Below are 21,970 nucleotides of genomic sequence, written 5' to 3'. Positions count from 1 at the left end.
TGGAGGAAAAAAAAACACAATACATTTTTTTAAATCAACTGAAGCTAGAAAGCTACACAGATTTGAAAATTACATCTATTTAAAATTCTTAAAGCGTACCAGTCAGTTCCAACAAAATTTTTTTTTTAATATAACACTCAGTACCTAATCCTGACCACGTGCATCACATTTTTATGTGTCTAGCACCTTTATTTTTTTTTTTTACACTTTTTTAATTTAGCTCACTGAATTCCTCTCAAAGGGAGGGGGCGTGGCCTCACTGTGCAGGTCTCCGCCCCCTCCCTCAGTATGCTGTCTGCTCACATCTCCCCTAGCATTAGCAAAACTACAACTCCCAGCTCGTCCTCACTGACAGTAGCGGGACACAAGCTGACAGTGGGAGGATTTTTCCTCCAGCTGTGAGCCCTGCGCTGCCAGCTGTCAATCAAGGAAGTGTGTCCATGACGCATGGACACACCAGGACTAGTATGTGTCCAAGCAAGCAGGGGGGCAGTGGTTTGACTGGCTGTTTCAGTATTAAATACTGAAAGTTAGCTAATGAAAGGAATTGCAAAACCTATTGGCTTTACAACATATCAAAAGTTTTTGTATCTGACAGTGCCCATATAAGCTTTCTTTTTTTTTTTTTTAAATCAGATATTTTTTATTAAGTTTTTTTTAAACACAGTTTAACAATAACACACAGTCCCCAACAACCCCCCCCCCCCACACATAGAACCATTCCGTCTCAGCCCCACCCCATCAATGTCCCACTACCCTCAGCGTACATAAGTCAGAAACCATAAACCAGCTTCAGCAAATCCCCACCAAACACGTGTATGAGTAAAAAAGAACAAATTAAAAAGAAAGAAAAAAGGGGAAAGGAAAAGGATAGAAACATTCAGACCCCCGAAGTCATGGAAATTAGCGTTCGCAATCACATTCCACTAAATCCCCCACACAGCCATTCTTATACACGTCAGGGAGGGAGACGCAGCATATCAGGGCACTTCAACATTAGCTCTCTTGTCAGCCCTTCCATTCAGAACCACATATTAGAGGACCCATCCTAAGCTAAGATACTTCTGCAGGGGGATCAAAGCTTTGCACCCAGGGACCCCAGACACCATCAAACTTCCTCTCCACTTTGCGCTTAGTATAGATCCCCTTTTCAAGTTTCACTATTTGAGCTACTCTTGCAAAGAGATCAGCCACACCCGGAGGAGAGGATCTGATCCAAAACTGTGCAATCAACTTCCTGGCTTGATACAAGATTCTCAGGATCCCAACTTCTGCCAGGGAGGGCTCCCGACCACAACCTATAAGTCCAAGTAGGCATTCCTTCTATTAATGGTCACCCCATACACTGTTCTAATGAGCTGCAGCACCTCAGTCCATATAAGCTTTCTAGTACTTATCAGCTGATGTATGCTCCAGAGGAAGTTGTGTAGTTCTTTCCAGCCTGACTGCAGTGCTCTCTGTAAAGTTTCTGATGTGGACAGGTGGCAGCAGAGTATGAGCAAATCCCCATAGCCAATCTCTCCTGCTCTTGACAGTTTTTGACACAGACAGAGGTGTCAGCAGAGAGCACTGTGGTCAGACTGAAAAGAACTATACAACTTCCAGGGGAGCATACAGCAGTTGATAAGTACTGGAAGGATTAAGATTTTTAAATAGAAGTAATTTACAGATCTGTATAACTCTCTGGCACCAGTTGATTTGAAAAATGTTTCCCCCTCCGAAGTACCACTTAAAGGGGTTATCCACCATAAGGTGATTTTAGTACTTACATGACAGAACTAGGCATTTCCTGTTGCATTTTGTTCTCTAAACTACACATCCCACAGTTCCATGCTTGCAAGTATGAGGCCACTTTCTTTCCTCCCACACATCAGCCACCACACCCATTGAAACACAGTGTTTTCTAACCAGGGGGGCCTACAGCTGTTGCAAAATTGAAGCAGGATAGGCTCCCTCTGATCACCTGACTATTGATGTCAGGTCTCGATGCACTGCAACCTGGGAAATCCCAAGACATGAGTAATTTTATATTCTGTTAAAAATAAATATCACAAAAGAATTGTGGGACCACCGCCACACACAGGTACAGATGTTATATTATGAACTACACTAACTTTACAGCCCCTGTAGCATAGTCAAATAAAAAAAATCCTGGAATACCCCTTTAAGTTTAGCATTTCTAAAAGTATCTCTACAGAATATTAGGATGCTTTTTCTATTGGTGACTACTAAGGTACTATACATACAGTGGAGCAAAAAAGTACCAATTGTGCAAGTTCTCCCACTTAAAAAGATGAGAAGCCTGTAATTTTCATCATAGGTATATCTAGACTATGAGAGACATGAGAAAAAAAAATCCATAAAATCATATTGTCTGATTTTTAAAGAATGTATTTGCAAATTATGTTGAAAAATAGGTATTTGGTCAATAACAAGGTTTTCACACACTGTTGTTGGGATTTTGGCCCATTCCTCCATGCAGATCTCCTCTAGAGCAGTGATGTTTTGGGGCTGTCGCTGGGCAACACAGACTTTAACTTCCTCCAAAGGTTTTCTATGGGGTTGAGATCTGGAGACTGGCTAGGCCACTCCAGGACTTTGAAATGCTTCTTACAAAACCACCCACCTTCATTGCCTGGGCAGTGTGTTTGGGATCATTGTCATTCTGAACGACCCAGCCACGTTTCATCTTCAATGCCCTTGCTGATGGAAGGAGGTTTTCACTCAAAATATCACGATACATGGCCCCATTCATTCTATCCTTTACACGGATCAGTCGTCCTGGTCCCTTAGCAGAAAAACAGCCCCAAAGCATGATGTTTCCACCCCCATGCTTCACAGTAGGCATGGTGTTCTTTGGATGCAACTCAGCATTCTTTCTCCTCGAAACACAACGAGTTGAGTTTTTACCAAAAAGTTCTACTTTGGTTTCATCTGACCATATAACATTCTCCCAATACTTTTCTGGATCATCCAAATGCTCTCTAGCAAACTTCAGACGGCCCGAACTTTAGACGGCTTAAGCAGGGGGACGTGTCTGGCACTACATGATTTGAGTCCCTCGCGGAGTAGTGTGTTACTGATGGTAGCCTTTGTTACTTTGGTCCCAGCTCTGCAGGTCATCTACTGGTCCCCCCGTGTGGTTCTGGGATTTTTGCTCACTGTTCTTGTGATCATTTTGACACCACGGGGTGAGATCCTGCGTGGAGACCCAGACCGAGGGAGATTATAAATTGTCTTGTAGGTCTTCCATTTTCTAATAATTGCTCCCACAGTTGATTTCTTCACACCAAGCTGCTTGCCTATTGCAGATTCAGTCTTCTATCCTGGTGCAGGTCTACAATTTTGTTTCTGGTGTCCTTCGACAGCTCTTTGGTCTTGGCATAGTGGAGTTTGGAGTGTGACTCTTTGAGGTTGTGGACAAGTGTCTTTTATACTGATTAATAAGTTCAAACAGGTGCCATTAATACAGGTAAAGAGTGAAGGACAGAGGAGACTCTTAAAGAAGAAGTTAAAGGTCTGTGGAGAGACAGAAATCTTGCTTGTTTGTAGGTGACCAAATACTTATTTTCCACCATAATTAGCAAATAAATAATATAATGGTTTCATTAAAGTGTCACTTATTTTTTATATAAATATAATTGTTCTATTAATATAGAACATTTCATTTATATATTTAGTTTTATTACAATGTAGTTTTAATGTTATTTATTAATAGTGTGCACTGTGAGCTGCCATATTGTAGCCTCTTTGTGATGTGTCACTTCACAACACTTACACAGTTGCTTTATGGCAGGCACAAGGGCATAGGAAAGTTTAAGACTGAGAGGGTCTCACTTAAAAGCATTGACTGCTTACTGACCATGTGCAAAATACAGGCTGGTGAAATGAAAGGGGAGCCAGAGCCATTTTTTTGAAGTCCCTGAGGAACAGTGACCTATTATAGGCGCAGAGAGCATCAGAGAGGTTGATGGGGGGAGGGGCACCACACAGTCTGTCAGTCCTGACACCCAGCTCCCTGCACATCCACAACCTCCTCAATGTGTAGACCTCCTCACTGATTGTCATACACAGCTTTCCAAGGCTCCTGATCTGCTTAGTACTGAAACATTTCTGGCCATTAAGGAGCCTGGGAAAGCTGTGTGTGGCAGTAAGACCCTATGGCCTTGTAATGATAAGAGTCTGACTGTCACACAAAGCTTTTCCAAGCTCCTGAATGGCCAGTAATGTGTCCGTACTAAGCATATCACATGCCATTCAGGAGCCTGGGAAAGCTGTGTGAGAGTCGGGCTCTGTTATCATTACAGGGCCATGGGTCATTACAGGGTATAGCTGTAACACACAGCTTTACCAGGTTCCTTAATTGTTATAAACATTTCAGTACGAAGCATATCACGTGCCCTTCAGGAGTCTGGGAAAGCCGTGTGAGAGCTACGCTCAGTACAAAGTCTGCATGTCTCTCTGTACTGAGCGTACGTGCATCACTGACTGTCTTTCCATTACTGTGTCACTGCAGACTGACTGCAGGGGGAGATGTTTACACTAGACTGTCAACCATGGTATAGATCTGTTAAAATGTCATCCACTGGTATTGTAATATTATGCATCCGCAGCAGATTCTTCCTATATATATATATATATATATATATATATATATATATATATAATGATACCGTTAATCTGTAGCAGCTGAACTTTACCACTGTTCAGTCACCAACAAGATTGCGTGGCACAGTGGAATTCCCCCCCCCCCCCCCCCCCCCCATCTCTTGCACAGACTCAAGAGGATGGGAGGTGTGAGGTCACCTGCAGGGAGAGGGGTTGTTTAAATTTGCAGCAGCCAAATTTCAAGTTACTTTCTCTTCCTATTCTCATTTCAGCTCCCTCTACTGGTCAACAGTGGGATATAAGAAAACTCTAATAATTTTTCATATTTTCTGACAAGTGAATTTTTTTTTTTTTATAATTCAACAAAAAAGTTTATTAAGGTAGATGTGGTGGGCACACCAATACAGGAAATACTTAACACAATACGGTCTTGTGGACCGAAATATCAGACAAAGGGAATGAAAAATAACACAGGTAACAAAAGAACAAGACAAATATGTTCCAGTGTATGAAAGCATATGAGAAAGTTTCTCGTATCTCCCCTATCCCAACAATGCAGGGCGGGGGTTAAAGCCCAGGCAAAGAGTATACAACAAATTTAACACGTGTTTGTCGAAATATTCTGAATTACCTTGCCAATTGACTTAAACCAGAAGGACCTGACTAGGTAAAAAGGGGCCCAGCAGTTAGCAAGGGATCGAGAATAGGAACAGAATCAGAACGATGTAAATGAAAAGAAGAGGTAACCTTGAAAAGAGGGCCTTAGAAGAAAGGGGAAAAGAATGGAGATACACAAAACATACGGAAGACTAAAGAAAGTGGGGGACACATACAGGACAACAAACTAACATAGAAAACCGCTGAGGCGGGACCACTGGTGACACACGGCGGGCAAGCATCCACAGCGAAGCGAAGCACCACACTATCACCCATAGCAGTAGTCGAAAATCAACTCAAGAACCGAACAGCGGGGGAGGAGCAAAATTCCGACCACGGGAGCCATGTAGCTCCAAACCTAGTGACTTCGTCAGGGTGAACCGCCAAAAGTTCCTCCATGCGGTGAATTTGGGCAATTTCGCCTACCTAGTCGGCCATAGAGGGGAGGTCCAGGGTTTTCCACTTCCTGGGTATTACAGTCTTCGCTGCCTGGGCCCCGGTCACCTCCCGGATGACACGGAAGACCGCAGACCAGAAAGGCTGCAATTTAGGGCATCCCCACCAAATATGGACCATAGTACCCTCGTCACCTCCACATCGCCAACAGGAACTCTGCACAGAAGGGTACCAGCGATGCAACACCGCGGGCACCCGGTACCAACGGGACAAGATTTTAAAGCTGGTTTCCTGAAATTTAGTGGCAATCACGGCCTTGTGGGTCAAGTAAAAACACTTAGCCCATTGATCAGGAGTAAACGATTTGGCAAGCTCTGTTTCCCATGCGCGACAAAATGTCGGAAGGGACTCCGATCTGGGAGACAACAATAGTCCATATAAGGTCGAGATGGAGTGACGAGGGAACGATGAGGCCAAGCACAATCTCTCAAAGGGCGTGAAAGGACGATGTAGGGAAGGGCGACATGGGAGATGGGAGTAGAAATGTTTCAACTGGAGGTAAGCAAAGGGTGCGCGTCTGGCGCGTGGGCGGTCGGACAGAAGGTCCCCCAATGACTTGAGCCCCTCCCCATCGAGGACATGGTGTAAACGGAGCGGTTCCGATCGGGAGGCCCCGAGAAAAGCAGTCGGGGAAACTCCCGGGGGGAACACGAGATTGTCCGTGATGGGGAAGAGGGGGCCCTCACAATCTATAAGGGAAGCGGGCGACCTGACATTGGTCAGGACAGCTAGGGTGTGGCGAGTGGAGTAGGACAATTGGGAGGGGAGTTGAGACGATCGTGACGTCGTCCACGGCAGAGTGGAAATAGTGTAAGGGCAGATATCTTGCGCTAGTTGGACCCACTGTTTGGTAGAGGTATTATGGAAGTAGTCCAAGACACGGGTGTAAACACAGGCCAAGTAATATGCGTGACAGTCGGGAAGACCTGCGCCCCCCTGTAGTTTGGGTCGTGACAGGGTAAGCCTATTCAAACGGGGACGCGCTCCAGCCCACACAAAAGAGCCGAAGCAAGTCCGCAACTGTCTCCAGTAGGGGGACGGGATATATATGGGGACCGTTTGCATTAAATACAACAGGCGGGGAAGTAAGGTCATTTTAAGGATGTTTATGCGGCCGAACCATGAGAACTCTTTACTATTCCAGGCTGTTGGGTCCGTCCGGAAACGCGCCAGCAGCGAGGAAAAATTGAGGGAAAACAGGCGGGACAAGTCTGAGGGGATCACTGTGCCCAGGTAGGAAATACTACCCGGAGGCATATGAAAGGGAAAAGCAGATTGGAGAGCGCACAATGTACGTTCTGGCAACGCAACACCCAAGGCCTCAGATTTAGTATAATTAATTTTAAAATTTGACCACGTGCCAAACTCGGACAGGCGGGACATGAGGCTGGGGTCCTGATAGAGGGGATATGAGATTGGGACAGGCGAGTCTTCAAAGCCCTGGCAAGCATCCGGCCACTCTTGTTCCCATATTCTTAAAATTTACTGCGTCCCATTTGAAGCCAATGGCCCCAGGAAGCCTCCAAGAGGTGTTTCACCTCCAAGCGAGCCAGCTGTAAGTCCTGCAAGACAGGACAGGACAGTGACCGTTTGTGTGCCAGCTCCAACGAAGAAACCCTAGCTAAAGCTGCCGTAAGGGTGTGGGCCCTCTCCCGCTTCAAGCGAGAACCGTGTCTGATGAGAACGCCACGGAGGACACACTTAAGGGCCTCCCACTGGGTATATGGGGCCGTGGAATCAGAGACATGAACGGAAGTGAAATCAGAAACAGCCCTGGTGAGATCTGCCATGCATGCTGTGTCCAGAAGAAGAGACTCGTTCAACCGACATGACCAGGCTGACTTAGTCAGGTGTGGTAGACGGAGGGAACAGAACACGGGGGCATGGTCCGACCAGATGATGCTGCCGATGTCCGATCCGCTCAGCCAAGTGAGGGCAGAGTGAATTAGAATGTAATCTAGGCCCTAACCGTTGATGATGGTGAGGGCTCTACCACCAATCAGCAGGGAGAGAACGATGTATCTGGCATGGGGGTCGATTACCACATTGGTAACCTGATGTGTTAGAGACTTATGTAAAGCTATCGCTACACCCTTTGAACGGGAGGCAGAGTTATTGGCACAGAACCATACTGGGAAGTGTCTATTAGTAAGGGTCGGGGTGTGGCCGGTTTTGTAATGGGTTTCCTGCAAACAAAGGATATAAGTCTTACGCTTGTGGAAGTGGTGTAGGATCTGCGTTCGCTTCTCCGGGATGTTGAGGCCTTTAGTGTTGAACAAGGCAATGTTAAGATCAGCCATCAGCAGGTAGGCACTAGGAAAGGGTCAGACAGCCGGTCCGCCTCAGCCACCAAACAGGACAAACACAAACACTAGGGAAGGAACAGAAAAACAGTTAGTAAGAACGAAATGAGAGGGGAGGGTAAGAAATCAAGAACAAGAGAGAGAGGTAGCAGTAGAAAAGTACTACCGCAGCACAATCTAAACAGCACAGCAAAGGCTGACGGAATTGCCCAGGACAGAGATACCACCAGCCTGGGCTCCAACCTATTGGGGGTAGGTGGAAGACGCTGACGCAGGGGAGGAGACCGGATTAGTCACCCAAACTGAGCAAGGGGCAAGAGATAAGAATAATGCCAGAAAGGAAATAGAATGCACACAAGTGCAGAAGGAGAAGGAAACCCAGGGTAGGGAGTGAATTTTTTTTTAAAGATTTCCAAAAATATTTAAAACATATATACAAATATATTTAACCTTTTTAAGAATTTTTTTTATAATTTGGTGACATGTTCCCTTTAAGAAAAAAAAAAAACTGAGTCCTTCTGTGATCATGAGTTACAGCCAGGTGAAGTGCATGGCACCCACAGCTGTTACTCTAACCTTTCATCATAGAGACTTATGTTGTAAATTAGCCCAATTTGGCAGGCCAGCGAGGCAGTGGAGTGAACTTCTTATAGTGAAGTTATAACTCGTGATTGCAGTGGGCCTCAGTGCTTTACAAGTCTTTACAAGTGACACTTTAAGATCATATACATTGACATTGTCAACAATGGAAATTAATCTCACAATTTTTACCATGTCCGTTAAACTAGTACTACCATTTTCTTAGTAATGTGACATGTAAAAGTTGATTTTTCATATATGTAGATTACTGGCCCTCCAGTCCTCAAGGGACTCAAACACATCACATTTTTACTTAGAGGAAACACCTATACAGTTAAATCTCCTATATTAAGTTATGATTGAAATGTAGTAAAATCCCATAAACATCCTATAAATTTGCAGCTTCTTCCAGTTGCTGTACTAAAATTATATCCATAGTAAACAGTTGATGTACTATTATAAATTCATTGAAATAAACTGCATTATAATGAAATGAAAAATTTTATTTGTTACAAAATTTGTTTTCAAAGCTTTTTTTTCTTTTTTAATTTTTTTTAGCAAGGAACTGTTCCTCCAGCTAGCACAGGGCCCCAGACAGCCAGTGCTTCTCCAGGTGCACAGCCAACCACAGGCTTTAGTATGGTAAGTCACAAATGGAATACATTTGGTGTATTAACCCCTTAAGGACCGGGGGTTTCTCCGTTTTTGCATTTTCGTTTTTTTCCTCCTTACCGTTAAAAATCATAACTCTTTCAATCTTTCACCTAAAAACCCATATGATAGCTTATTTTTTGCGCCACCAATTCTACTTTGTAATGACGTCAGTCATTTTACCCAAAAATCTACGGCGAAACAGAAAAAAAAATCAATGTGAGACAAAATTGAAAAAAAAAAGCAATTTTGTTACTTTTGGGGGCTTCCATTTCTGCACAGTACATTTTTCGGTAAAAATGACACCTTCTCTTTATTCTGTAAGTTCATACGATTAAAATGATACCCTACTTATATAGGTTTGATTTTGTTGTACTTCTGGAAAAAATCAAAACTACATGCAGGAAAATTTATACGTTTAAAATTGTTATCTTCTGACTCCTATAACTTTTTATTTTACCGCGTATGGGGCGGTATGAGGGCTCATTTTTTGCACCGTGATCTGAAGTTTTTAGCGGTACCGTTTTTGCATTGATAGGACTTATTGATCGCTTTTTACTCATTTTTTCATGATATAAAAAGTGACCAAAAATGCACTATTTTGGACTTTGGAATTTTTTTGCGCGCACGCCATTGACCGAGCGGTTTAATTAATTATATATTTTTATAATTCGGACATTTCCGCACGTGGCGATACCACATATTTTTATTTAAACTTTTTTTTTTTTTTTTTTTTATGGGAAAAGCGGGGTGATTCAAACTTTTATTAGGGGAGGGCTTAAATGATCTTTATTCACTTTTTTTTCTTTTTCTTTTTTTTAAGCTCCCATAGGGACCTATAACACTGCACACACTGATCTTTCACATTGATCACTGGTTTCTCATAAGAAACCAGTGATCGATGATTCTGCCGCTTGACTGCTCATGCTTGGATCTCAGGCACTGAGCAGTCATTCGGCGATCGGACAGCGAGGAGGCAGGTAGGGACCCTCCTCCTGTCCTGTAAGCTGTTCGGGATGCCACGATTTCACCGCGGCTATCCCGAACAGCTCCCTGAGCTAACCGGCATGCTTTCACTCTCATTTTAGACACGGCTTTCAACTTTGAACGCCGCGTCTAAAGGGTTAATAGCGCGCGACAGCGCGATCAATGCCGCTCGCTATAAGCCACGGGTCCCAGACGTTGTTAGAGGCCGGGCCCGACCCGCTATGACGCGGGGCCACGCCGTGGCCCCGCGTTGTAGATCGGGAGTGGACTCGGGGCGTACAGGTACGCCCTGGGTCCTTAACAAGTTAAAGACTATGGCCCCACTGGACTTTGCTCTCACCTGGTTGTCTTCCTACCTCTCTGACTTCTCCTTCAGTGTAACAATCACTGACTCTGCTTTTCCTCCTCCTACCCTTAACAGTGGGGTTCCCCAGGGATCAGTCCTGGGTGCTCTGCTGTTTTCTCTTTTACACAGTCTATGCTAAATGCAACCACAAACTCATCTTCCTCTTCAGCCGTTACACTGATACCGACCCCCCCCCCCCCCCCCCACCATACCAGTCACTGCACTGATTGCCCAGAATACAATATAACCTCCTCACGCTAACCCACAAAGCCCTCCACAGAACTGCACCTCTCTACATCTCCTCCCTTATCTTTGTCTACCATCCCACATGTGAATTTCCCCAAATTCCCTCCCCAACCCCCCCTCTTTGCCTAATTTTTCATTGTGCAGTGTCTCTCTATGCTTCACACTTTTGTATCTGTCTATATAGTGACTGGCTAGTGTCTATTTTACCGTCCTTTGTTATCTACCCTATTTATACAAGTAGTAGTAGTTGTTGTGTTTTTATTTTTAACTATAGCTTTAGAATGTAGCTAAGCTTTGCAATGTTTAAAGCATACCTGTCAGATCCCACAAAAAAATGTTACTCAGTGCCTAATCCTGACAATGTACGTCTAAATTTTATGCCTCTATCACCCATATTTATTATCAAAAAATAAAAAATAAACACTTTCTCGGTCGCTCTTCATTGAGGGACACCTTACTGATGGTTCTATGCTCTTGCCACTAGGAGGCGCTGACACTAGGATAAAAAAAAAGTCTGCTCCTCCCTGGCAGGATATACCCGCCCACCTGCAGTGAAGTAATCAGTTTTAGCTAGTGTCAGTTAGGAGGCCAGACGTGGGTCTGTTGGGCTCCCCAGACCTTGTCTTTTTCTCTTTGTTATTTTCCTAGATAAGGCTTAAAGTTTAGTTTTTCTCTCCTTTTTTATTTTTTCTAGCGTGGGGTGACAGGAGCATGGCGCTGCCTGATCCCCCCCACATGCGAGCTAGGGGCACGATGCATTGGAATGGGAATGACCCGTTGACCCCTCTTCGCCAACAACCAGCGCCTGGCGGTGTACCCTGGTTCCGAGTCCCCCATTCGCCCCTGTTCGCCATGTCGGCAAAAGGCAGATGGCACTAGCTGGTCGAAGACTTCGGGGGTGAGTATGTGGCGGAGGAGGTGAGTATTCCCCCCCCCCCCTGAAAAATTCAAACCTGTGAGTCCGATTTTCTTCGTGGGTTTGGGTTTTTCACCTCACACCGGGAGGTCGGGGAGCGATCCTCCTCTCCGCCTCGCGCGCTGCTGGGGGCGCGGTCCAGTAACCTCTAACTACGGGGCGAGGTGGCGCCGCTAGCTCCGCCCTCTTTCCCCGCTGCGAGCTCTCCACGGCTCGCTCCTGAGGCTGTGGCCCAGCGGGAGCCCGTTATCCGGCCCGCACTACCCCTACTTCGGAGCTGTGCGGCGGTTTGGCAGATGCTTCTATAGCACGCTGCTATGAGCCGTCGATGCTCCAGGGGTTAAATTTTTTGTCTGCCTGCTGAGATTAGTTCTGCAGGCAGCAGTTGCAGGGCTACCTGAGCCCCATGGTCCCTTCCTGCGCTTTATTCTATATTTTAATTTACCCACTGCCATGAGAAGGTTTCGAGTGAGTCTCAGTTCCAGGTCCCTCTCTGCATGCCTGCTACTCTGTTTACAGGCTGGTATCTCACTCCTATGTGTGTTTCCGTATGTGGGACCCAGCGTAGCTGTGGTCCCTTTACCACATGGCCAGACTGGGTCTGCATGGTGTTCTAATCCACCTAGTTCCCTTCCTGGGTCTGCTGATATGGAACTGCAGTCCAGTGTCTCTCTTTCCGGGTACAGTTCCGCTGTGTGTGTACCTGGGATTTTTTTGGGGGACCTTTTCCACCTGTTGACACCACACTGCCTGCGTTTTTCCTACTCCACACTCCTTCATCTCCTGGGCCTGTGTCTGCAGCCTCGGTGTCTGGCACCATTGGGAGTTGGGGTGTGGGCTTCTTTTCTGCAGGTCCCAGGGATTTTCTCAGCGTCGGAAGAATCACTCGGTCCTCCTTTCTTAGGTTGCACCTTTGGTCTGTTACAGGCATACCTCCCTTCCTGCTGGTTCCTTGGATGTCTGCGGTTTACTTAGTGTCCGCAGGCTCCATACCCCACCGGTGTGGTAGGGTACCCCTGTCTGTGTTCCTACGTATGCTAGGACCACCCTGTAGGTGTGGAACCCACCTTCCTTTTGTTTCGGTGGGGTGTGCCTCGGCTTCCGGTAATTCTGCAGTGGTTGAGCACTTCTGTTCTACCATGGGGCTGTTCTACCATGGGGCCTACTGGGGCGACAGTCTGTTCAGCTCCTCCCTATGCCTCCAGGTGTGTTTCCCGGGGTTTCGGCCCAGGATGGCTCAGGCGACTACTCGTCGCTATCTAGACTGGCTCTCCACACGTCTTGTACCTTTTGCCCAGCTACTGTGTGCTGGATTCCGATCCCTCTTGGGACACCAGGTGGCTCCTCCAGGCAGCGATGGGTTGTCGTGGGGGCCTGGGGGGTTCCATCCTCCCGGTACTTATTCTGTGTCTGTGGGCGGCATTCCCCTGCTCCTCCTGCGCCTGGTGCGCTCTCCCATCCCCTTTCTATATGGGGTAACAGGGATCAGAGTGCTCGGCTCGGGTCTGTACTTGAGTTTTCTCTCGTCCACCCTTGTTTTCCCTCTTCTGGAGGGACTATTTTGTTGATTCTTTTCCACTGCCCAGATGTTGCCGTCTCGCTGGTCCCACTATATAGGTGGAGTATCTAGTGGGGCCCTTGGATTTCTCTGACTGCATTCCACAGGGCCTCTTTTCCTGCCTAGGCTTGTGGGCTTCCTGTCCACTTTCACAGCTTGGCTCTCTCCTCTGTTGGAGAAGTTTGTACAATCTGGAAGGGGTCTTTCTTCCCTTTTGTCTGTCAGTTGTACTGCACGGGACACCACAGTCGTCTGGAGTTGGCCTTCCTGTGCCCAGTCCCTGAGATTCCAAGCTGGGTTCTCATTTGTTTCTCCCTCCGTTCCCATTCAGGCGGGATGTCTCTTTTTAGTGTGGTCTGGCCCGCTCGGACCACCGGGTCTCGGACTGGTTGGTCTCCTTGGCTTGGTCTTCTTCCTAGGTTGCTGTGGCGTGCCTTCCTTTTAGGCGGCTCTTCTGGTCCCTCAGGCCTGGGTGATGGTTCTGGTCTTGGGAATGTGTAGTGTTCTGGCCAAGTCTCCTCCGTGATCCCATTGATTGGGGCAGTCTTTTGGTTCTGCACTCCTTTACTTCCTCATGGACGTTTGGTCGCCCGGAGAATTTTTTTCGCAGAGGTCTGTTTTTTCTTTTCAGGGGGTTTGTCGCTCCTTTCTGCCTTGGGAGTCCAGGTCCTCCCGAGTTGGAGGATGTTCAAGTTCTCCCCATTACCCCAGTATGTTTTTTTTTTGCCTCCTGTGTGCTCATGACGGGCCCCTGGGACAGTGTTTTTTTGGGGGGGCTGCAACTGTTTTGGTCTTGCTCTCATGCACTGGCCCTTTCCGGTGCAGCAAAAATTGGATATTTTTCCCTTTTCCTGGGGTTCCTGGTCTCTCTATATGACCCGGGTGCCTACATATTGTCCCTACAGAGGATGGCCCTTTACTGGCGTCCTAGTCCGTCTCCTTGGACGGGGATCTTTTGGGGCGTTCCATTTCTGGGCCTAGTGTGTCTCCGCCTGGGGGGGGGGGGGGCTCGTCTGCAGGCCTTGTGGACACTTGAGTTCAGTCTCTGGCCTGATTCCTTTTCGTTGGTGGTTGTTTTTCTCACCCTAGGGGACTGCTTTGGGACGTCCCATCAGTAAGGTGTCCCCCAATGAAGAGCGACTGAGAAAAGTAGATTTTTTTTGGACTTACCGTAAAATCTCTTTCTCTTAGCTTTCATTGGGGGACACCGCACCCACCCATTTCTTCGGCTTTTTTCCGGACTATTCCTTCCGTTTTTTGGGTTGCTTATTCGGGATTCCTTTCTAGGGTCCTTCGGACATATGTCTTGGTTGGCTTCTCCTACTGCTTTGTGACAAAACTGATTACTACACTGCAGGTGGGCGGGTATATCCTGGGAGGGGGAGCCAACTTATTTTTTTTTTTTTTATCCTAGTGTCAGCGCCTCCTAGTGGCAAGAGCATATACCCATCAGTAAGGTGTCCCCCAATGAAAGCTACAAGAGAGATTTTACGGTGAGTACAAAAAAAATCTCCTTTTTCATTAGTTAAAGGGGTATTCCACCCCTAGACATCTTATCCCCTATCCAAAGGATAGGGGATAAGATGTCAGTTCGCCGGGGTCCCGCTGCTGCTGCAGCACCCTGCTATCATTACTGCGCAGAGCGAGATCGCTCTGCACGTAATGACGGGCAATACAGGGGCCGGAGCATCGTTACGTCACGGCTCCGCCCCTCGTGACATCACGGCCCGCCCCGTCAATACAAGTCTATGGGAGGGGAGTGGCTGTGATCACGCCCCCTGCCATAGACTTGCATTAAGGGGACGGGCCGTGATGTCATGAGGGGCGGAGCCATGATGTCACGCTGCTCCGGCCCCTGTATCGCCCGTCATTACGCACAGAGCGAACTCGCTCTGTGCAGTAATGATGGCGGGGTGCCGCAGCGGCGATCCCCGGGGTCCCCAGCAGCGGGACCCCGGCGATCTGACATCTTATCCCCTATCCTTTGGATAGGGGAGAAGATGCCAGGGGCGGAGTACCCCTGTAAGTGTTACAAATCCTCTCGGGAAGGGGGTGTGTCCCTCTCTTGTGGTAGGAGGTGATTGCTGTGTCTGCTCATGCAGCCTTGTCCATGACTCATGGACAAGCTGCTGCAGGACTGGTTAGTGTCTCAGTAGGTATGGGGACCCCAAGTGGTGGGATTTTCAGGAGCTGTTTTCTTTATTAAATGTTCAAAAAAAAATTACAAAAGTTTTTTTTTTTTTTCAATCAGTAACAACATATAAAAAGTTTGCCAATTAAATAGAATTTACTGTTTTATGCTTTCATTTAGCCTGCTTCTGGGACAGGGGTACCAATGATGCCCCAACAGCCAATGATGTATGGACAACCTATGATAAGGCCATCATTTGGTGGAGCTGCTGTTCCTGGTGCCCCGGTAAGATTATGTTCTTAGAAGTTTGTTGTAGTAGTGTTCTTGGGTTACTGTATGTTTTACGTGTTTCTTGTTGTTTTACCTACAGCTATCTCCAAGTATGACTCCTGCATCACAAAGCCCCAAAAAGCCCCCTACAAAGGATCCATTAGCGGATCTCAACATTAAGGACTTCTTGTAAATCTGTAAGGTAATAAGGTGTAATTATTTAAACTTTTTTTTTTTTATAATTCTTTATTTTCCATTTTCATCACAAGCAAAAAACAAAATCTCTCTATGCAGAGGGATATAAACAACACCAATAAACAAGAAGGCCTGCCCATAGGGGAGGTTGGGGCGATCAACACAGATGGGGCCAATAGAAAATGAAATGGAGAAGAGGAATGAGAGAAGCAAGAAAAGAGAAAGAAAAGGGAATAAGCGGGGGGAGGGGAAAGCAATGTGAGATGCGATAAAGAAAGACACGGGGCCACAAGGGGCAACACAGGGAACACACAAGACAAGGACAATACTCACAGCAATGAAAGGGGAACAAGGGACTCCCCAAAAGCCATCAAGAAGTGGCTCAGTCACGCAATAAGGAATGGTATTCAGGAATCTCCTGAAAGGCAGACCAGAAAACCAGGTCTTTGTAAAATGATCTGTCTGGTGGTGAAGGTGAGCGGTGAGCTTCTCCATGTGCTGTATGTCCAGGATTTTTGTGACCCATAACTGTAGATTGGGTGGTTCCGGACATTGCCATAGGGCCCGTATGCAGGCCCTGGCCATATTGACCAAATTATGCAGGATAGAATGTTGGCAAGTCAAGAGTCGGACATCAGAGATGTGTAGCCGGGAAAACGTGGTCTGTAAAAGACAACATGAACTTCCACACTTTCCTCCGAAAGAGAGCAACGGACATTCCTAGAACCCATGCAGATGTTGTGGCCATCCTGGACTCATGTTGCAACAGGTAGCGGGGGAAATTTTTTGGAGGAAAGCTGGCGCCCGGTGCCATCCAGTTAGCAGTTTAAAACTTGCCTCTTGGTACCTACTGGAGATAGAGCAGAAACAAGGAACAGGTCACCCCGCTGCAACACAGACAAGGAGATCCCCAGGCCCCCCTCCTAGGCTGTTTTGTAGCTAGGTGGAGGGGAGTTTGGGAAGGACCCTAACATGGTATAAACCCCTGATAGTCAAAACAGAGCAGCGCAAAGAGGAATCTCATTCACTGAAGGAAATCAGAGAAACTGGAGGAGTTGTTGAGCCTGCCAAAAACAGCCAACAACCGCAGAAGCAGTAAATAGAGAAAACAATAGCCGCTCAGCCGCTCTACCCTGTAACATGACCTCCTGACAGGACACAGAGGTCATAGAGCAGGTTTACAGAGTTCCCCCATACAAAGATTTCCAGGGTCTGGAGATGTTCATTGTTTCTATGTCCATGCGGTTTGCCATAATACAAACCTAATAAATGCTGTTAAAACGCCTTTCTAGTGTTAGAGAACACCCTTAATCATAAAGAGTATTGAATAACACCAGAAACTCATTGGGGAAGGGGTGAGGTTGGGCCTGATCTGTGCAGCGGTGGAAACCCGCAAGCTACAGGAACCTGGACGCACTGCTTCAATAACTAAAAGTATGACTGGTATCTTTTCTCTAAGAAGTGTAAGACAGTGTTAGAAGTTTGGTGATCTTTTTCCAGGTAACTGATACATTTTAAATGTTTCAGGATTCTTTGCAGAGGACTTGTGGCTAATTCAAAGGGAATCGGTCAGATGGGTGTGAACTTAATTTTAATAATGATAATGATTATCAGAGGATAGGCTGGGTTATAGGGTCTGGGGCTGTGTATTAGGCATACACCCCTTAATGTAACACACACCCCTGACTTTATCACCCGATATTCACTCCCATTATTAAAATTATTTAAACATCTTTAAGAATTGGGAGAAAGTATCAAGAAACTGCAAAAAGGGCATTTGATCAGGGTATCCTAAGCTTTTTAATGGCACTAAAGTCTTAATTTTTGGGGGGTTGACCACAGGTCCTCTTTAACCTCTTAGCGATGCCGGACGTAAATGTATGTCCTGGTGAGCTGGTACTTAACGCACCAGGACGTACATTTACGTCCTCTACATAACCGCGAGCATCAGAGCAATGCTCGGGTCATGCGCGGTAGGTCCCGGCTGCTAATAGTCGATAATACTGACCGATAGCACTGATTAGTATTATCGGTCATCTTCTGATCAGTGTTATGTCCTATGCATAGCACTGAACAGTATTAGCAATCGAATGATTGCTATAAAGAGTCTCCTATGGGGACTATTAAAGTGTAAAAATAAAAGTAAAAAAAAAAATGTGAAAAACCCCCTCCCCCAATAAAAACGTAAATTGTCCCATTTTCCCTATTTCACCCCCAAAAAGTGTAAAAAAAAATAAAAATAAAAAATAATTAAATTATATACATATTTGGTATCGCTGTGTGTGTAAATATCCCAACTATTAAAATAAAATGTTAATGATACCGTACGAAGAACGGCGTGAACGTAAAAAAATAAAGTCCAAAATAGCTGCTTTTTTTTTTTTTTATAACATTTTATTCCTAAAAAAATTAATAAAAATGTATTAAAAGTTTTATATAAGCAAATATGGTATCAATAAAAAGTACAGATCACGGCGCAAAATATGAGCCCTCATACCGCCGCTTATACGGGGAAATGAAAAAGTTATAGGTCTTCAAAATAGGGGGATTTTAAACGTACTAATTTGATTAACAGTTTGCAATTTTTTTTAAGCGCAACAGTAATGGAAAGGTATGTTATCATGGGTATCATTTTAATCGTATTGACCCAAAGAATAAAGAACACATGTCATTTTTACCGTAAATTGGCGTGAAAATGAAACCTTCCAAAATTAGCAAAATTGCGGTTTTCTTTTTAATTTCCTACACAAATTGTATTTTTTTGGTTGCACCATACATTTTATGGTAAAGTGAGGGATGGCATTACAATGGACAATTGATCGCGCAAAAAACATGCCCTCATACTAGTCTGTGGATGGAAATATAAGAGTTATGTTTTTTGAAGGCGAGGAGGCAAAAACGAAAATGTAAAAATAAAATTGCCTGAGTCCTTAAGGGGTTAAATAATTTTTTTTTTTAAAAACTACGTTCTTACCTATGTTTCAAATTTTCTGAATATAGATACAAAGGACTAGCACCGTCATACAATATTACATGTAACCGTAATTGTAAAAGCCTTCAATTATTAGTGAATGGCAAGCGCTAGTGGCCAAGGTTACCACTTCCAATTCACTCAAAATTGTGGGCTGCACCTGGACTTGCCTCAGTTTAATTTGGCAAGTCCAGATCCTGTTTGCATCAAACTGAATGCACTAGCTGCAGCCACTAGCACATTGTGGAAGAGTGCCTTAAAGGGGTACTCCAGTGGAAAACTTTTATTTATGTATTTATTTTTTAATCAACTGGTGCCAGAAAGTTAAACAGACTTGTAAATTACTTGTAAAAAATCTTAATTCCTTCCTGTACTTATTAGCGGCTGAATACTACAGAGGAAATCCTTATCTTTTTGGAACACAGTGCTCTCTGCTGAATCACGAGCACAGTGCTCTCTGCTGACATCTCTGTCCATTTTAGGAACTGACCAGTGAAGCATATGTTTGCTATGGGGATTTTCTCCTACTCTGGACAGTTCTTAAAATGGACAGAGATGTCAGCAGAGAGCACTGTGCTTGTGATGTCAGCAGAGAGCTCTGTGTTCCAAAAAGAAAAGAATTTCCTCTGTAGTATTCAGAAGCTAATAGGTACTGGAAGGATTAAGATTTTTTTAATAGAAGTAATTTACAAATCTGTTTAACTTTCTGGCACCAGTTGATTTAAAAAATAAGTTTTCCACCGGAGTACCCCTTTAAAGAAAAAACTTTAAATGTGCCTATCTTTTGCAATAAAAATGTTTTATATAATGTAGAAAGTATATTTGTAATACACATTGGTTGAAAAATGTGTATATTTTTGGGTGAAAAAAAAAATGCTTTCCCTGCAGCTATTGCCTGTGTCTCTGTGAGGAGTCCAAATACAGGATGTAATTTTTTTTTTATTTCCTTTTAAGAAATAGAACTCTTATTTTTCCATTCACAAAGCCATTTGAGGGCTTGTTTTTTGCAGGACCAATTGAACTTTGTAATTACACCTTTACTTTTTAACATAAAATGTATAGCAAAACAGAAAATTTTGGGGGTTTTGTTTTTACGCAGTGCACTTTACCGTAAAACTGATGTTATTTTCTGTGGGTCAATACAATTTAAACAATACCTGTATTTACATGGACTTTCTATTCTTGTACTACTTTAGTGTGGTTAAAATTGAATTGACCTTTATAACTTTATTTTTCCGTATATGGGGCTGTATGAGCGCTTATTTTTTGTGCCACAATCTGTTGTTTTTATCTGTAATTGTGATATGTGTGTGTGTGTGTGGGGGGGGGGGGGGGGTATTTATTTATTTGATAATTGGAAGAGGGGTGGTTTACATTTTTATTAGGGGAGGGGCTTTAACAAATGCTTTCATTATTTTATTTACACTTTCATATATAAAGCCCCCATAGGGGACTTTTAGAAGCAATCATTAGATTGCTAATACTAAATAATTCTATGCCTATTGCACAGCTTGCAGTTTAACACTTTTTTTTATTTTTTTTTATTTACACAACCTCTAATGGAGTTTCATAAACTGCAGAGGAGTGTTTTATGGCTTCTTGACTACCTCCAGTGGCTTCAAGTAGACCTGAGGAGATTGGGTGTCCTTGATCTTGAGGTGTCACAGAGATGGGACCCATGTTTGTTAGACTTAGTCCAAATGGAAATACTCCTTTTAAGTTTCTCGAGACTTTATTTTAGTACTGCACTTGACTATTTTAGTATTTTTTTTCTTCTAGATTCTGTTTTGTGACTTGAATATGTGAGTCTGAAGCCTTCGAAGAACAGAATGCTGCTCAGTTTTCTAAGTGAGCCACCAGTACCAAACCCAGTGCTTAGATTTCTCTCTTCTGAAACGCGTAGCACAGCTGTGAAAGTAATCATTAGGATTCTGTATTACCCTAGCAGTAACCCGCTACTATATATCATATTTTGTTCATTTTTGTGTTTTTTGGTTTTCTGTGTTTTCCATGAGTGGGTGTAATTTCCCCCATGCCTTCTAGTGCTTTTCTTGTCCCTTCCTGATGGGGGCAGAACACGCAGCTGTTGTGTGCTGAGCAGTCTGGACAAATGTGTCTGTGTTTTTTGAACGTTTCAATGTATATAATGTTTGGACATCCCCGTTTCTTCTATAAAATATGAAATCTTGTGTGACCACAGCAGAAAACACTCCAATACAACCCTTTGTTTTGTGTGTAAGTGAGAACTACCCACAGGACTATTAATTGTGGAAAATTAAACTGTTGGTTTTTGTGGTACTTTATATGTTAAAAGTTATTTATAAGTTATATGCATATGAAAGAAAATCTTCCTCCACGTATATAGTTATGCACTCCTATAGAGACAGATCATATCAGAAATAGATCATATTTATCTTTTTGTTGTTTTTAAATATAATATATATTTTAATTATATTTTACAGTTTTTGCATCAAAACTAGTATATTGGGCCTTTTTGCAAAATGAATCAAAGTAGCTCTTCATTGTAGTTGCAACAGGGCTACAGGTTCCGTGGAGTATTACAAAAAATGATTACGTTTTTTTTTTTTTGTTTTTTTTTATATATCTTCAGTTTTTATTGCACATCCATCTCCTCATATTGTTTGTTTTAGCACTTTTTTTCCGCTGAGTTCACTGTGAGTAGTTTTGTACCATTTGTGACCAAATTTCATGCGGATCAGCAAGATCCACCCCTCCTTGTACATATTGTGCGCGTTTCATTTTTTTGTTCACACACATCCCATTGTGTGCTGAAAGCTTTGGCTTTAGGTTTTGGTGCATACAAACAAGGTCACTGTTGATCAGTGTTACAAGTGGCTTGGCAGCTGTTTGTAGAAGTTTACTGGATAGGAACGACGTTCACCAGTTGTCTTTCAATTTAATTATTTATTCGATAGTCGTATCTGAATTTACTGTGGGGATAACATACACTCTAAATGGGGATCAAGTATTTAAAATCAATTTCAAACTGGCTTTCCTTTGTATCATGGTTTAAAGACCCAGTGCATGTATGCCCTGTGAGATGCAATAAACACCTTGAACAGAAGCAAATGCAAA

The 21,970-nt window shown here is 44.3% G+C and overlaps 1 protein-coding gene across 16 annotated transcripts in view; it reads left to right on the top strand.

The window, feature by feature from the left end:
• SNAP91 (synaptosome associated protein 91) overlaps nucleotides 1-21,970 on the top strand; it is a 205,162-nt gene extending 183,192 nt beyond the window's left edge. For 15 of the 16 annotated variants that reach the window (XM_056565979.1, XM_056565992.1, XM_056565990.1 and 12 more), the window contains 4 exons: nucleotides 9,162-9,245; nucleotides 15,619-15,723; nucleotides 15,809-15,910; nucleotides 20,654-21,970. In XM_056565979.1, the coding sequence (XP_056421954.1) occupies nucleotides 9,162-9,245; nucleotides 15,619-15,723; nucleotides 15,809-15,901 (282 nt within the window). In that variant the 3' untranslated portion in view covers nucleotides 15,902-15,910; nucleotides 20,654-21,970. The remainder of the gene's footprint in view (nucleotides 1-9,161; nucleotides 9,246-15,618; nucleotides 15,724-15,808; nucleotides 15,911-20,653) is intronic. The other variant, XM_056565980.1, reaches the window with a different exon arrangement.

Source organism: Hyla sarda, chromosome 3 (assembly GCF_029499605.1).
Source record: "Hyla sarda isolate aHylSar1 chromosome 3, aHylSar1.hap1, whole genome shotgun sequence".
Classification (NCBI taxonomy): domain Eukaryota; kingdom Metazoa; phylum Chordata; class Amphibia; order Anura; family Hylidae; genus Hyla; species Hyla sarda.
Note: the sequence above shows the minus strand (reverse complement) of the source record. Positions and strands in the feature narration are given on the sequence as shown.